At 37.9% G+C, this 16,005-nt stretch overlaps 1 protein-coding gene across 10 annotated transcripts; it reads left to right on the forward strand.

The window, feature by feature from the left end:
• Positions 1 to 592: 592 nt before the first annotated feature.
• On the forward strand, positions 593 to 14,521 carry LOC117759716 (AP-1 complex subunit sigma-2). Of its 10 annotated transcripts, none has more exons than XR_004613546.1 (7): positions 593 to 677; positions 2,080 to 2,258; positions 4,198 to 4,306; positions 4,542 to 4,679; positions 7,404 to 7,490; positions 9,216 to 9,278; positions 10,994 to 12,661. XR_004613546.1 is itself a non-coding variant. In XM_034581997.1 (7 exons), exons 2-6 carry the CDS (start codon positions 2,080 to 2,082, stop codon positions 9,266 to 9,268), a joined length of 510 nt encoding a protein of 169 aa, XP_034437888.1. In that variant the 5' UTR covers positions 593 to 677; the 3' UTR covers positions 9,269 to 9,278; positions 10,994 to 12,661. The 10 variants fall into 10 exon arrangements, 8 of the variants coding, with proteins under 8 accessions (XP_034437888.1, XP_034437890.1, XP_034437893.1 ...); XM_034581997.1 differs by lacking the exon at positions 7,404 to 7,490 and adding an exon at positions 5,472 to 5,502; XM_034581998.1 differs by lacking the exons at positions 593 to 677; positions 7,404 to 7,490 and adding exons at positions 685 to 839; positions 5,472 to 5,502.
• Positions 14,522 to 16,005: the final 1,484 nt, after the last annotated feature.

Raw genomic sequence — 16,005 nt, forward strand, 5'->3', positions numbered from 1 at the left:
ACATACCTATCTTCATGTTGTCCACTGTCAACAGCAACATCAAACACATCTTTTCTATTCCGCCTTCTCTAAAACCTTTTTTCATTGTGTCACTTTATTTGCTAAAACATACAGAATATGTAGACTATCAGCCATGAAAAGACAATACAGTCAAATGTTACAGGTTACAGTGCAAGATCAATCAAACTGAATATCAACCAATCAAAATGAAGTGTCAGTGATTTAAAATAAAAACAAGTTCAATGAATCTTCAAAACAGTATAGATAAATTAAATATTATTCAAACATGATGAATAATAACAGATCACTAGATTTAATCCAGGGTCACAGGTAATAACTCTTCAAAGTAAAGCAGTGTGCTCTTTCTTCTTTTCCTTATCTCTCTCATGTACAAATCAAATTCAATCAAACTTTTATTATCTTTGTTTATTTCCTTCAGCCTTTATTCAAACCTTCAGCTGCTGCTCATGACGTTTGAGCCTTGATTGACGTTTAAACCAGCCAATCACACCCGCGATGGCGAGTTAAAGCGTCGAAAGGGGCGGGACTATCCTGAACCCTGTCAGCCAATGAACAGCAACACGAGCGCGTGTCTGTCCAATCAGGTGTTTGATGCCTGGTGCTGGTTCGGGTGGTGGCTCATATCTTCAGAGAGGAATCCTGTGTTGTTATTCAAGGTAAGTACTTTTTACTTTGTTTCATCTTTTACTCTGATACCTGTGAACATGCACGGTCTCAGGTTGTGTTCCACCCACCCTGGTCGCTAGCTGAAGAGGCTAATGCTCAGCGCTGAATAACGGTGCAAACCAGACTTCAGTGTTCATACCGGTGAAGACGAGGTGATTCTGTCATTTTGAATTGTTCATTAAAACGGTTTGTTTTGAACGGAGGTAGAAGTGGCAGCGTGCTTCCTGTTTTCTCCGCTCAACTGTTCTAAAGGCTGGTTTTTTAAACCTGAAGTAAAATGGTTCTTTATCCTTAACACATGACAACACATGACACATCTGAACGAATAACTCTATGGTACTAATATTATAGTTATTATTTTTATTATTCACATTCATCTTAAACTTGTGTGGTCAGTACAACAGGCCTGGAATTAATCTTCCCTTCATTACGGTTATTTGTTAGTTTAGAGACACGTTGATTCTACCGTGACAGGTGTCTTTACTATTTCCTCCAACACGTTTAAATCAACGAGGGCCGGTTCTATAACAGAAACTCCACTTTGTATTGTGTAATACAAATCAACAACAACACACATATTTATATATACATGATATACTAATATGACTAATATTTTCTCTTGAACACAAGTAGGTAACCTGTATCGGTGACTTTGTATGTTTTATGTTATCTTCTGTTTATCTTTTGGCTGTGATTTTCATACAAGCCACTACTAGTTTTCCTATATTTCCTATATTATATTATATTTATGTATTTTGTGATGATGTTGTATGTAATATACTAAACTAAAACAAACAGCCTCCAGTTTCAATGAAAAGCTGAACATTTTAAGCCTCAGCAGTTGCCTTCAATTCAATCTGCATCAAATTTCACACACTCATCGATATCAGTTGCCAAAATGTGCCGGATTTATTTCACCAGGATCCATAAAGTATTCCCTGGGGAAATGGTGAAAGTGTAGAGAAACACCCTATCTACCTGTTGAAGAAAAGATCCTGGATCCGCCCCCTGCTCCGTATCCACAACAGATTTCCCTCACCCATACCACACACATATTTTGCTCACAACAAACAAACAAAACAAAACAAAACAGATAGAAATGGACAGGGGGTTAAAGTATAACCTCCTTGGCAGAGATACATATTGTACAGGATAAAAACTTAAGTCATTTCCAGACAGATGTCAATCAGTAGTATTTTTTCTTTGGTTTGCCTTAACTTGTCAGGATCTTCTTGACTTCTAAAGCCCGCGTCTGGCATCACATAAAAAGTGGTTTGATGCTTTTTGAATCTTTGTGTGGATATTTTAAACCACCCGCTCCTTCCCCTCGTCTCTCATAATGGTTCACAGCTCCTCTGTTGTTTTTTGCTTCTCCCCATGTCTTCATTCCAGATGCAGTTCATGCTTCTGTTCAGTCGACAAGGCAAGCTCAGGCTTCAGAAATGGTACGTGCCTTTGTCTGATAAGGAGAAAAAGAAGATCACCAGAGAGTTGGTGCAGACAGTCCTGGCTCGAAAGCCCAAAATGTGCAGCTTCCTAGAGTGGAGAGACCTGAAGATTGTATACAAGAGGTGCGTAGAAATTGGACTTGATTATAAAAAAAAGTTAAATGGTTAAATGGTTAAATGGTCACAGAACAGAGTTTTTCACACTTCCCTGGGCAAGTCATAGACCTGCCATTCATAGACTGTGAAGAGTGTGTCACCAAAGAATATGAAGGCATCATGTACAATAAGAAAAGTATCATTTTTTCACATTGTAGTTGTTTTCCAGTGGACAGGTAAACAAACCCTGAGTCACAAGCACAGAAGTCGAGTTGACTTTGCACTATTGCTCAACCAGACACATGTTTGTTTACCTCTTGAATGTGAATAGTTTAAAGTTGTTACTTTTCCCTTTTTATTGTTATTTAATGAAAACAGTTAAATTGACTCATCGCATACAATTAAGACACAAAAGTGTGAGTAGAGATGCTGCCTTTGGATCTAGTTTCACTGCAGTGGTCTGAATATGTCTTTATTTTCATAGTTTAGTGAAGCTCCCAGCGTTCTGATTGGTCACATGTCAGAAGTCTTAGTCCAGATATGATTGTTCTGTGTCAGAAATGAGAAATGCTTTTACTTAAGGTGAACTAAGAGAAGTCCAAGATGTATTATTTGAGAACGTGTTTCCATAACGGTTCAGACATTATGATTGGATGTACATGTCAAGGGCCACAGGGAAGTCCTTTTTCATTGTTGTATTTATTTTATTTTAACTTTAGTGAGAAAAATTTAGAATAGTAAATAGTCATGTAATACAAGGCCTCCACCACAGCTAAAGGAGCCTCAGAGCACCCAATGGACATTAGTTTTGATACAGTAAAGACAATAAACTGTCGCTGCGGTTTGATATTTAGACTGTTTATGGTGTAAAGTTACACGATATGAAATATAAAAGCAAAATGCAATTTGGAAACATGAGATCTCGAGCACACAGTTAGGCAAGAGTGTAGCAACTATAACGTTTCGACATACAGCCTGTAACCATGTTGAAACAGAGCACACACAGATGTAGTAATCCTACATGAAAACATACAGCATGTCTCTAACTGATCAATCTTTTCTTCTCTGAAATGTCAGAAAATAGGGGAAAATGCCTGTAATTATTTCCCACAGCTCGAGATGCATTTAGATTTCTTTTTTTAATCAAACCATCTGTCCAGTATGCAAATATATTCAATTTACCATGAAATATGTAATAAAACATGCTATATGGACAGAGACATAGACACAGTTTCTATCTACAGTATCTACAGTGTATATCAGAGCTCTGTATGCTTTTGTTCTTAAAGGTTTGACCCTGTAACAGTCTGATGCCAATGCTTGCTAGTTCACTTTGTGTGTCAGCTTCAGTACAACTGCTGTTTCATAGACAATTAAACAACTGACTTCATTGTTTCATGAGCTTGGCTGTGCCTTGCAGTAACTTGCACAAACAGCTCACAAGGACGGAGTGGACCATGAAACAAAGGATTCAAATAGCTGGAATCAATAACGCCAACAAGTTCCATCCTTGCAGAGTTTGAGACTTGCTCCTTTATGCCCGTCTTTCTAAAAATCTTCTGCTTGGTGCACTGTGGCCTCCTGACCCGCTGCTTGTGAGGGATCAACTGACCGGCTCCTTTATTAGCCAATCATCACATGCTTAAAAATCCTTAGGGATTAAAAGGGATCAAGAACCATAGCAGAATGAGGCTTAACTGATACAGCCTTCTGCATCTGGCTTTTTAAATGAATACCCAGTGCACAGTAAGCATCAGTCAGTCCTTACTAATAACAACAGAGTTGCTCTCTCAGCACTTTACAGTGAGCTGGGAGACAGTATATTTATCAGTCTGAGAGCTTATGATAAAAATGCTTGAAGTCAGCTCCTCTTATTCTCACTTTGTCAGGTTAATGTCAGGAGTTTGAAAGATGCTTTTTTAATGCTGTTTGTTACTGTTTTGATTGTCACGTTGTTCTGTTACAGATACGCCAGTTTGTACTTCTGCTGTGCCATCGAGGACCAGGACAATGAGCTCATCACACTGGAGATCATCCACAGATATGTGGAGCTGCTGGATAAATACTTTGGCAGTGTGCGTTCCTCTTATTAATTTATAGGTTGTGTATTCACACAATGTGTCATCATATGTTTGCCATCTATTGAATGTAGACTCAAAAATATTGTTTACTGGGATTCAGCTCTGATGTTCCTTCATGTCTGTCATACTTGACTATGGTCCTAAATTTCATTCATTAGGGTCTAAATTTAGCTTGTCGAAACCTGCAGAAATCCAATGTTTATATTGATTTGTATGTCTTGATCCACAGGTTTGTGAGTTGGACATCATTTTCAACTTTGAGAAGGCCTACTTCATTCTCGATGAATTCTTGTTGGGTGGGGAGGCTCAGGAGACGTCCAAGAAGAATGTATTAAAGGCCATTGAGCAGGCTGACCTGCTGCAGGAGGTAAGACATGAAAATGAGAGTCATGATGATGAATATTGATTTCAAACTAATGACTTTCTCCCACCTAATTAGTAATCTGCCCTCACTCGTCATTATGACTGTTCTGATATGTGAGATTCTCCAGATCAGACTAAGGAAGAATTGAGGAATGAGTCAGAGTCAGAGTTTGTTTTACACGAGTAAAGATCTGCTACCTCAATTTGAACCAAAAACATGTTTTTGTGATGTTTTTCAATATTTGTGTAGAAGTTTTTCCTCTCAGGATTTGTATTTAATAGGTGGATGAGCATGCACGCACACTGGGTGCTCTTTACTGTTCCTCTTTGCTCTTAAAACCCTTTAAATATTTATAAGACACGCTCTGTCTGCAAAAAATTATAAATGACCAATGTCCGTCCTACGGCACAGTCGGCACTTGAATTATCGACGTAGGAGTTTCTGTATATCACATAATTAAAGTAAAACAGGGTTTAAAATGTTGTGTGTAGCTTCTTGTCTTCGCTCACTTCTTTTTTGAAGTGGAGGAGGTCAGTTGAGATTCTTTCATACACTTTTATTTTCCCTGTTGGATTCCTGATCACCACTCCTCTTATTACCTTCATCTGAAGCTGAGCTGCATCAGTGTGGTACTCTGAGTTCTGAAGTCCTGTTTTCACAAATGTTTGACCTTTTATTTCTTGTGATTTTTCATTCCATGGACTTCACAGTGCTTGTTTCTCCTCCACTTAGTTTGCTTGATCTTGATCCTGATTCCAGCTCACATATTTCTGTCTTTACTATTGTGATTTGCAGAATATAGACTTTCAGATGCGTCTGTTTGCAGGTACAGTTCGTTAGAACCCCAGTGACCCTGGCTGTAGTGGTAGACCAGTAGCTTTAGATTCACCCTAGATTCACCAACACAATCCTAAAACCAGGAGTAAACAATGTACCAGCAACAGCAGTATTACAAGTGCTACGAGCACCACATAGATATTGCAGTTGCTGGTATGTGTTTTTCTGCTTTATAATAACCTCATCCCTGATGTCTTTGTGTAGACTAGACACTAACCGATAACTCCTGCTGCAGCATAACTACATGAGATATCTCCTAAAGTAACATCTTCCAACAATTTCCTTCTAAAATGTGTTATTACTAATTGAGAGATATAAATTAATCACTGTACATAGGCTGTTTTGAAAAGACAACTAAAACATACAGTAACACAAAAATGTCTCAAATGAAATCTGACACAGTCTTTTCATCCCTGTTTGATGGCAGATGTGAGGGGAGCTCAGGTTGAAGCCCAGAAACAAAGCCTCATTGTCTGCATGGCTGGGACCACACAAACACTCCCAGCCCACATTAGCATTTCATATAGACTGAGCACAATTAACAAGTAGCAAAACCACAGCGTCACTGCAATTAGGATTCTGCCCATTAGCATGATCAGCAGAAACACAGCTCACAACCACAGCTGTGTTTCTACACTTCACAATGATGTCGCACATTCAAACTCACATATTCTAACTCTGGTTAGTTAATTAGAAAGATTACATATGTTACAGTAAAGAGCTATTAACTTGAATTAGGATTTTTTTCCTTTCTAGAGAGTGCACAACTGTCAAAATGATTTCATAGCATTAGCTACTGAAGGCATCTTTTAATGTTAACTGTGTTTTACATAGTTGTCTAGTATCGACCCAATCAGTGTCAGCAGGCTAATGGGCTCTGCTGGATTTGTTTTCGGAACGTCGAGTCAGTTAGTGATCCAGAAGGCCACCGCTAATGAGTTCTGGGAAGCGAAACCAGGCCACCGCTGACAGCCCATCAACGTTTAGTGGAGAAAAGTGATGTGAACTGTAGATAACGGCCTACATTGGATTTCTGGGGGAAGTTTTTGACAACAATCCTTAGCTTAAAATGACAAAAATATGTACCTGAGGAAGTTTGAAAATAAGTGTATGGAAATAAGTGTATTGAAATAAGTGTATTGAAATAGGAATATTTGAAATAAGAATATTATGGATTGAAAATATTTAAATACTGATACAGAAATCCTGGAAACCACAAATATTAACCAGAAATATTAACCTGACAATGTTTTGGTTAGGCTGTAGTGACAAAGACAAAAGGACATTTCCATTAGTTATTACATCATTAAAGATTTTCACTTTTCAATAATCATCAACATATCTGAAACGCTGTCAGTTTGATTGAATATTCTTATTGCTAAGCATAGAAATATTGTCTCCCTGTCATTGATATTTGATAGATCTATCATAATTTTGTGCATCATAGTATATGTGACATGTAGCTATGGACAAGACACAAAAACTGATTTTACTCATGTTTATGTGGGAATTAAAAGTGGCCTAAATTAATGAAATGAGTAATGAAGTCAAGTAGCATTAGAAAAGCTAAACATTAGCTGTGAGACAGGTGCTGTCAGGCCAAGTCCATAATCCTCAAGGACAAACTGTGAAGCTGCTCACTGATTTACAGTCAGCAGGACCATCAACTACATTCACTATAGAGAACACACCGCACAGCAATGACTAATGGTAAGTTCTTAATGTAGCCACTTTCTTTTTAAGTGTGTGACGTGAAGAGATTTTGAAAATCATTCAGTTAATATTCTCACTTTGGAATAAGTGGGGTCAGAACCTGCAGAGAGCCAGTCCAAGTTTACCCAGACAGGCAGAGAGAAAACGACCCTGATTGGCTCAATTCTGTATTTGTAGAGCCAGAGTGAAGACTGGGGGAGTTTGCCAAATGAGGAGATCTTGTAATGGGCCTAGGGTCCATCCATCCCTCTGTCCAGGCAACTGGTAACTACGAGACTGGTGTTGTCAGTCTGTCGGTCAGCATGGGTTTCGAGTTTTGCGTGCCTTGAACTCTTACCTGCATGAACGTTGACTGTCTCATAACTCTGAGTGACACACACATGACAAAACGCCAGGGTCATAACAGGCATGAACCTCAACTGAAATGTTAACCACATGTCTGAACACACTCAGTTTCACTAACAGGCAGCATCATCAAACATTTGGTGTCACATTTAACATTTTGAACAATTTCTTCGATCGTTGGAGCACATGAGAAACTGCAATATTCTTTTTTTTTTTTTATCATGGATGCAGTTTTCTTTTACTAAATTGGCATTTTAACTTTAAACTGTAACATGGAAAGTGTTTTTCACAGTGAGAGAGCTATGCTGCCTGTGTGAAGACTTGCCTGTTGTCTTACTAACAGCACTGAATGAAATTGCTCAGATTAATGATGTATGTTGTTGAAAATAATTCCTGAAGAAAAACACTAAATTACGACAGTATTTCACATTTAGTTACTTTACTTTACTAATATTGATTCTGCAGGTTTTTTGTACATGGTGTCATTTGACCCAAAATGGAAACAATCATCATCTAATCAACACTAAGATATAATTCTGTACTCAATGTTTTAGTTTAACATATCCCATAAAAAGACCAAAAACCAACACTCTACTTTCCAGGTTTGGCTCTGGTTCCCACACCCAATGGTTTCTACTGGAGGTGGCCACATGGACACTGTTTAATTTAAGCAAAGCACATGAAAAGCAAAGATTAAACAATTTGAAATTGGGGACTATTTTCAGCTGTGGATAACTACACAGCCGGACTACACTTCAAGTATTTACGGCATCGTGTTTTTTCATGGTAAATGAAGGAACATGTAACTTTTTAGGTTAAGGGTTAACCCTCTCTCCATGGCACAGAGGAATGATCCTGTATATCAGACATTGTTCACACAAATTTAAATCGGTTCATTGTTGGCTTGGGTCTTTTTAAAGGATTTGTTGACATCAAGGTTATCACCAGCCTGAAAACAAAGCAAAAAGTGCCTCTTTTCATTATGGTCATTTTATAATCACGAGATCAGGAGATCAAATTCAAAATGTCCTCTGCTACTTTATCTTCTGCAATTGACATAACTTTAAAATAAGTGGTTCATAATATAATAAGTTATTTCCAGTGATTTTCATGAGGGAGGACAAAAATGATTGTCATCTTTCAGAAAATCTAAACATATAAGTTAGTGGATATAAAAAGTGAAGTGGTAAACCAGTGCAGGGGTTGAGAAAGGGCACATATGGAATTAGGTCCTTGTGCTTTATGGAATTAAGAAGTGCATAGTGCAGTAATTACATGGAAAACATACCACAGGGGATTTGGTGGAAGCTATTTTAATAAGGCTTTAATGAAACATTTCTCTGGAGCTGGCCATTACTTTGGTGCCAGCGAGCTGATCTTCTTTTGGAATAATGATGCCTCTGAAGATTTCCTGCTTAGCTCAACTCTGCGTGAGAGACATCGGAGATAAAATGAGCAGATACGACCAAATGAAGAGGGCACTGTTGTGGTGGTGCACAGTTAATCTCCTGCTCCCCGACCACACCACATACTGTAGATGTGTCGGTGCTGTAGTTTCCTGTGAGATTTAGACTTTATCCAGCTCGAACAGTGTTGTGCATCATTCTGTTTATTTTTGTCCTCATAAAAATGTTTGCCTCACAGGTGTGATGGTCCCAAATATGGCCTCTGAGTCCTCTGGTCTTTTCCAGAATTAGGCCCACTGAGGTGATTAATCTGTGTCTGTGGATTTAGGCCGTCTGTGCCTGTAAGAGCCCTATAGTCTCAGTCTTCTTGCTGTGTATATCAGTCTGTCTGTAGCTCAGTTTGTGCTGGTTAAGGCGGTGTTGTGGCTCATGTTCGTGGTTTCTTGTTAATAGTAACTGTCTCTCCATAGCCAACAATATATGTTTGTATCAAACAGTCTTTCTTCATTGTCTTGTTTTTCATGTATGTGTAACATTTCATTGACACTGTCCACACCACCAGATGTGTTATCTGATTACATGTCTGCAGTTTGAATAGGCGACATGTTGACTGTGTGACCATAGTTCAAATAATTATAGAAAAACATATTAAGCAATACATAAACTGTTTCTACTACAATACTCAAAATGAAATCTATCTTTCACTAATGTGGACATTTTATTATTTTTGCTGTTTAGTCAAGATAAAAACGCTTTTTGAGAAATTTCTTTATTAGCTTTAGCAATACCACTCATGTGTCTGTAAGGTAAATATGAAGCTGAAGTCAAGGGACAATTAGCGTAGCTTAGCATAGTGACTGGAAGCAGGGAGAGACAACTAACTGGGCTCTGTCAGGAGATTTGGAAAAAAGCTCACAATCTAACACGCTGAGTTTTTTTTGATCAATCCAAAGGAGAAATTAAATTTAAAAAACATGTCTCTATTCCTGTCATAGACTGTTAGATGGGTAACATGACTGTTCCCTAAAAGTGAAGCCAACGCACCCTGATCGCCATCTGGTGGCTGGCTGCAGTATAGGTCATAAATCCTCCTTTCTCTCAGTGGATGGGACATGCACCAAACTCAAAAGTCTAGTATACATCAAATATAATTCTCAGAGATGATTTATGTCAGTTTGGGTTGTTTGTATCACACTGATGTTTGTTCAAGTGTTAATTTTTCCAGTAAGTTTGGTTTTAATGAGTTATTTTAGTTATCAGTTGTTGTGCTATAGAAATGTGGTGAAACATCATGATTGACAGCTGAGGCTGACTTATCATTGGTTGAGCACATGTGTGAATGGGACCTTGCTACCGCAGCTCCATTCCCCTGATCGCTACTGCGAAGTTTCAGGGTCCAAATGTGCAAGATGGCAGCGTTTGTATGCAGGATATTTTGTCATAATGTCTGGATATAATGTGCTAAATAGTGAGATCTAGAAATGCTTGAAAGAGCCAGACAGTCAGTGAACCAGTTTGAGAAATGGTTTCTTCACATAGCCCCTTGTATAAACACCGTCACTTTTACCTTTCAATTCTCATATGGATTATGCAAGATAACAAAAAACTTCACATACGTACAAAAGATTCCATGTGTTAGTTGGTGAGTTTTTTTTTTAACCTTTTTACCTGTTCCCTCCTGTTTCTAGTCTTTATGCTAAGCTAAGCTAACTACCTGCTGGCTCACTCATCATATTTACTGTACAGACATGACAGTGGTGTGTCTCCTCTGATCTAACTCACAACAAGAAAGCCAATGGCAATTTCTCTGAAATTTAAATATATTTAATAGAACTAGAAATTGTTTTTTTTTTAAAAGGGGTCACAGTGAGAGTAGTTTGTTTTTGTCTCCAAGTGGCGCCTCCTGCCTGTTGTACTGTCTCCTGCATGCCCTGTGAATGAAGTGTGTGAATGAGGTGACTGTTTCGACCTCACTGTTCTTGTGTTTTCTAAGCTGTGTGCATTTCTCTCCCTCAGCCCCGTCATGAGTACTTTAATGTGCCTGTGTACTGATTGGCTGCCACCCCTGCTGCTGCTGCTGCCGCCACTGCTGCTGCCACTGCCGCTATCCACCCTGCATGCTGAGCTCCTCAGTGCCTGGCACCTTTCTCTCTGCACTCTGAGCACCTCTCATTGTCATTGGTTTGGGGGGGGTGTCATAATCTTCACTGTTGCTCACTCAGTTCACTGTTCAATTCAGTACATGACAGTCATGATACAATATTGTCACAAAATTAAAAGTAAGTTAAAAACTACAGTAATTGATTAACACATTTAGGTCGGATTGGTGGACGAACAAGGAGGTCAATGTCTTGTAATCGTTATTATGATATGAACCAGTTATAGTGGAATTAGTCATCAATATGTGTAAAGAGTCATATGTTCTGTAGTGATATATTGTTACATGCCTGTCATCGCTCCACTTATTTGTTTCACCAGCAGGGCAGCATGTGCCATCACCACACAAAGTATGCAGTTTAACTAATGATTCTAACTTAAGGTCCACTTACCGGAATTCAGTTGCATCTCTTTTATCCTTTTTCCTTTCGTGGGTTTTATTGTTTTTAAGATTTCTTTTTTTTAATTTTTCCAAAGTAGCAAACAAAACCTTTATTTGAATTAGCTGCTGTTCTTTTAGTTTAAAGAAAATCTGTCTGTGCACTGCTGGATCACAATGACACGTGAATAACATTATTAAAAAATAGGGACAATTCATATCCAGTATTTTGTTATGATGGATGGTCTCTACATAACTCTAAGTGGGTTATTACCATTCAGAATAAGTGGGGGAAGTCTGCCCCCTGTTGCACAGGCTGTAGTACAGATGCACAAAATGTCGGTGTTTAATTCTGCACTATATCTTCAAAGTATGTAAATGCTTGAGGGCCACATCACAATGTATTAGCATCTGAATTCGGATGTTATTTAAACTCAGATTTAACATTTAAGTCATTATTTTGTCAAGGTGTTTTGTTTTACACTTCATATTTTTATTGATTTCCTGATCCGTCTTTTTTTTTACGTCTGAATTCACATCCCTTCAACCCATCCCACATCGGAGGGGGGGAAGTGAATACAAGACAAGTCAATTCTACGTTTGTTTATCTTGTCTTTTTGTTAATATATTCTCACTTCTAATCAGACAGTATGTATTTGGATTTAAGGTTTTGTCCTCGTTGTGATGTTAGGATTTGTTGTAGCTTTAAGTATGAAACAGTTTCTTGCTCAGACGTGGTACAAACACTAGATCGCCTTAGTTTTGAATATTTGTCCAGTAATAAGATGAGTTGTTATTCTTTATATCTTTATTGATATCTATAAATTGATAGACCCTGATTATTTCCTATTTAGATAAATAGAAAAAAGGTCACTCAAGGTAAGTTTTAATATGAGATTCATACTGAATAAATATTTGCACTTTGCACAGATTAACCAAGGGCTTAATAGACATTAAAACATAATTACACTTAGACTGATCCGTCATAATTGCACACTGTCTAAGGACTTAAGATATTTTATATGATCCGTCATTGTTCACCTGTGTCCAACTCATGAAGACAGATTGCATCAATGGACCGCCGTGGTTAATTTGATCAATGTACATGATAGATCATCAATAAATTGTTTATGATTCTTTGTCACTTGCGCACACTGGTGTCTTTCTTTGATGTAAACCTATTGCAGTTTGAGTTGACGTCTAGTGTTATAGTTTTTCTGCAATTTTCCTCTGTTTTGGAAACAAACTCCGTGCCCTTACCACTGAATGGTGCTGAGCTCCACTCATGTTTATCCATGTGTCAGGTGACAAAAGGACACATCATCTGGGCAAAATCGACCCCAAGCACGAACAGTCTATTTGGTAAACAATACAGACTTTATGTTTCAACATCTGGGTTGAGAATTTTACACTGAAAATTGAAGTGACACTTCGAAGTCACTGTTTGGAAGTGGGTTGAATTTGACTCCTCCATTATAAAGCAAGATTTCTTCCTCACTGCTCTGATGCAACTCTTCTCTTTACTTTGTGCTGAACCTTGTTGTAGGATGCCAAAGTAAGTGCTTCTCTTTCTTTCTGCCAAAAACCACCAGCTCTTATAATTTCCTCCATAATGTCTGTATGTTCATGTAGGTACAACATAAATTAAAATAAAAGTAAATATATATCAAATAGTTGGTCGATGAATGCAGGCCAGTGGATGACGTGTATTTAACGCCGTCTGTCCATCCTCATGTTATGACTTCAAAATATTTTTTTAATGTATTAATGACAACATATTGTAGTTTGGAAGTTGAACTAAAGAATTCTGGTTTTCCCACTAAAAGCCACCCCTTTCATTTATATGTATTTACTTTGATATGCATTTCATTTTACATGTATATGTATACATATAAAAGAGTATTGATAAATGCAGCTTTAAAGTTGCCCTATGGAATTATTGACCACTAGGGGCACAACTGGAACCCAGTTTTTACACAATTAGGCCTCAAGAATAAAGAGATTACATTCATTTTCTCACAGAACAGCAGAGAAAATAAACTTATTGTTCACACAAATATGAATAGAGAATTCGGATGGTGAACTGAACTACAGTTATTGCAAGTTATTGGTTCTTCATTTCAAGCGACTTAAATTTGATTCCGTTATCATAAAAAATGTATGATTAATGCAGCTTTACAGTCATCGTCCAACTGCAGTGCCACGTCCCAAACATTAAGCTAAAGTTCAGAGGGATGAGCCACCACTTACATGTATTCATAGTATTGAATTAAAATTGTTTTGATTTATGTAGCTTTAACTGAACCATTGCTGATGTTGAGATATTAATGACGTTATATTACATAAACCATGGCATCACAGTGTGTGTGCAGAGTTGAGTTGAACGGAGACCATGTTGAAATCTGTTGTCAGTGTGTGTGTTTAGTGCAGCTCACCGAGCGCTTCACTGGAGCTCTGGTTCCTCTCCCTCCACAGGAAGCAGAGACCCCGCGCAGCGTGCTGGAGGAAATCGGTCTGACATAAACATGGCGCATCAACATCCACTTGCTCCACATGCACCCATCTGCCAGCTGCTCTGCTGTATGAAGCCGACACTAACTCCAATTTACCTTTGAGCTCACACAACCTTGTATTACACACAAACAAACACACACACACACACATACATACGGTGGGCATTGTTTTTCCTTTGGATCTGTTTTCTTTCTTCTCTGAGACAATGTTGCACTATCTCTCCATGTCCTGCTGAGTTATTTATTTGGTCAGTGCGATGAGGTTAACTGTTAGCAAAGAAACACACGGCATCATTCAGCTCTTCAGTCCAGTCTGAGTGAACTGCTTAATTTTAATCCCAAAGATTCTAGACTTCAGAATGTGTTCTAAAAAAGAGACTGAGATAATATTGTAAAGGGAAGTCAAAAGTATTGCATCCACAAAACCAAAGATTGACGTTTCATCTCGCCTCATAATGCATTGTGATGACCATGAACTTGATGACAGTTTCAAGCACAACACCTTTGGCGTTTGAAATCAAACGGCTGTGAAACAGAAAATGTTGTGTGTCATATTTCCACAGTTTACAGACCCTCATCTAATGTATAGTCTGTTCTACCAGTTTCTAATGGAAGGATCCCACTTACTGTTGAATGCCTTAATCTCTGATGGACATCCATTCATTTCAAATGAAAGAATCTGTCCCATGACTGCATCTGCATGTTACTGCAATGTAGCAGGTTCTGAGTTTATTTTATCAATGTGTTATGTGCAAATACAAGAATCACTGTTTTATTTCTTCATGTTTACAACTGTGTTTATATTTTTTTGTTACAAAAACTATTAGTGCACTTCAGTGACTTAAAATATCTAATTTTGTATTGTAAAGGCTTTATGGCACCAGATTATTTCACTTGTGGCTGTATTTGTAAATTTTGGGCCAAAATCTGGTAGAAATAAGCAAGAAAACAGTGACATAGCAGTGAAATACAGTATAATGGCCTTTTTCAATTGTTAAGCAGATGTGGTACCAAAATCGAGATATTTAGCAGCTCTTAGTCTGACAGGTCTACACAGGATGTATTCAGGAAACAGTATTGAAGTTGTTGTTTACCCACATTTTGACAGGACACAGAACCCAACACACACAGTATTTATGTGTGTAAAATGCAGGAAAAAAATTTCATTTTCGAGAACATAAAATTACATTTTGCGTCGCATTTAATTGTATTGTGCAAATAATATTTGAGCTGTTAAACAACTTGCGTAAAGAGCTGGACTGGTATACAGGTTAATCTGTTCTATCAGACATGAAAGTCCGGCGACTGAAATTAGCCGTTTGGTTTGAAGCACAGTGGATGAAGCTGACGTTGGAGTAAACAAATGCCTGATGCTGCTGGAAGTGAGGTGATCGAGAATGCTTAGACATAAACATACAATAAATAAATGTGTGGCTGATTTACCAAAACAAAGAGCAAAAATAGGTTAAAAAGCTTCACTAAGCTAGCTGTAAGATCTCTGCGGGTCATTTTAGCTTTCTTTAACCTTTGATTCTCATTGGCACACAGAGTTTGGTGACCCCATGTGATTATGAGCAAAGCTTCACCTTACAACTGATCGCAGGTCTAAACATGTGTGGTGTGCAACACCTTGAAAAATACTCCTTAGGCCGTTTCACTGTTTACTCAAAACTGGTTGGGATTTAACATGAAAATGAATTAACTCTGGCCAATGATAGCGACACGTGTCATATTGTACAGCATGTAAAATACCTGTTTACTACTGTGACTCTGATGAGAAAAGACAAAGTGGAATCATGCATCAAATAGCAATAGTGTGATAAACTGTAGAAGAGTTTTTTTATGTACTTAAATATTAGTTTCCAGTCACATGGATGAGAACTTACAGATACATAAGATGCCTTGAACACATGACTGTGCAAATCAACTGGAATTATTTGTATATTTTATGTTCATCTTGAACTGTGTTTACATCTTTA

The sequence above is a fragment of the Hippoglossus hippoglossus genome, chromosome 4 (assembly GCF_009819705.1).
Source record: "Hippoglossus hippoglossus isolate fHipHip1 chromosome 4, fHipHip1.pri, whole genome shotgun sequence".
NCBI lineage: Eukaryota > Metazoa > Chordata > Actinopteri > Pleuronectiformes > Pleuronectidae > Hippoglossus > Hippoglossus hippoglossus.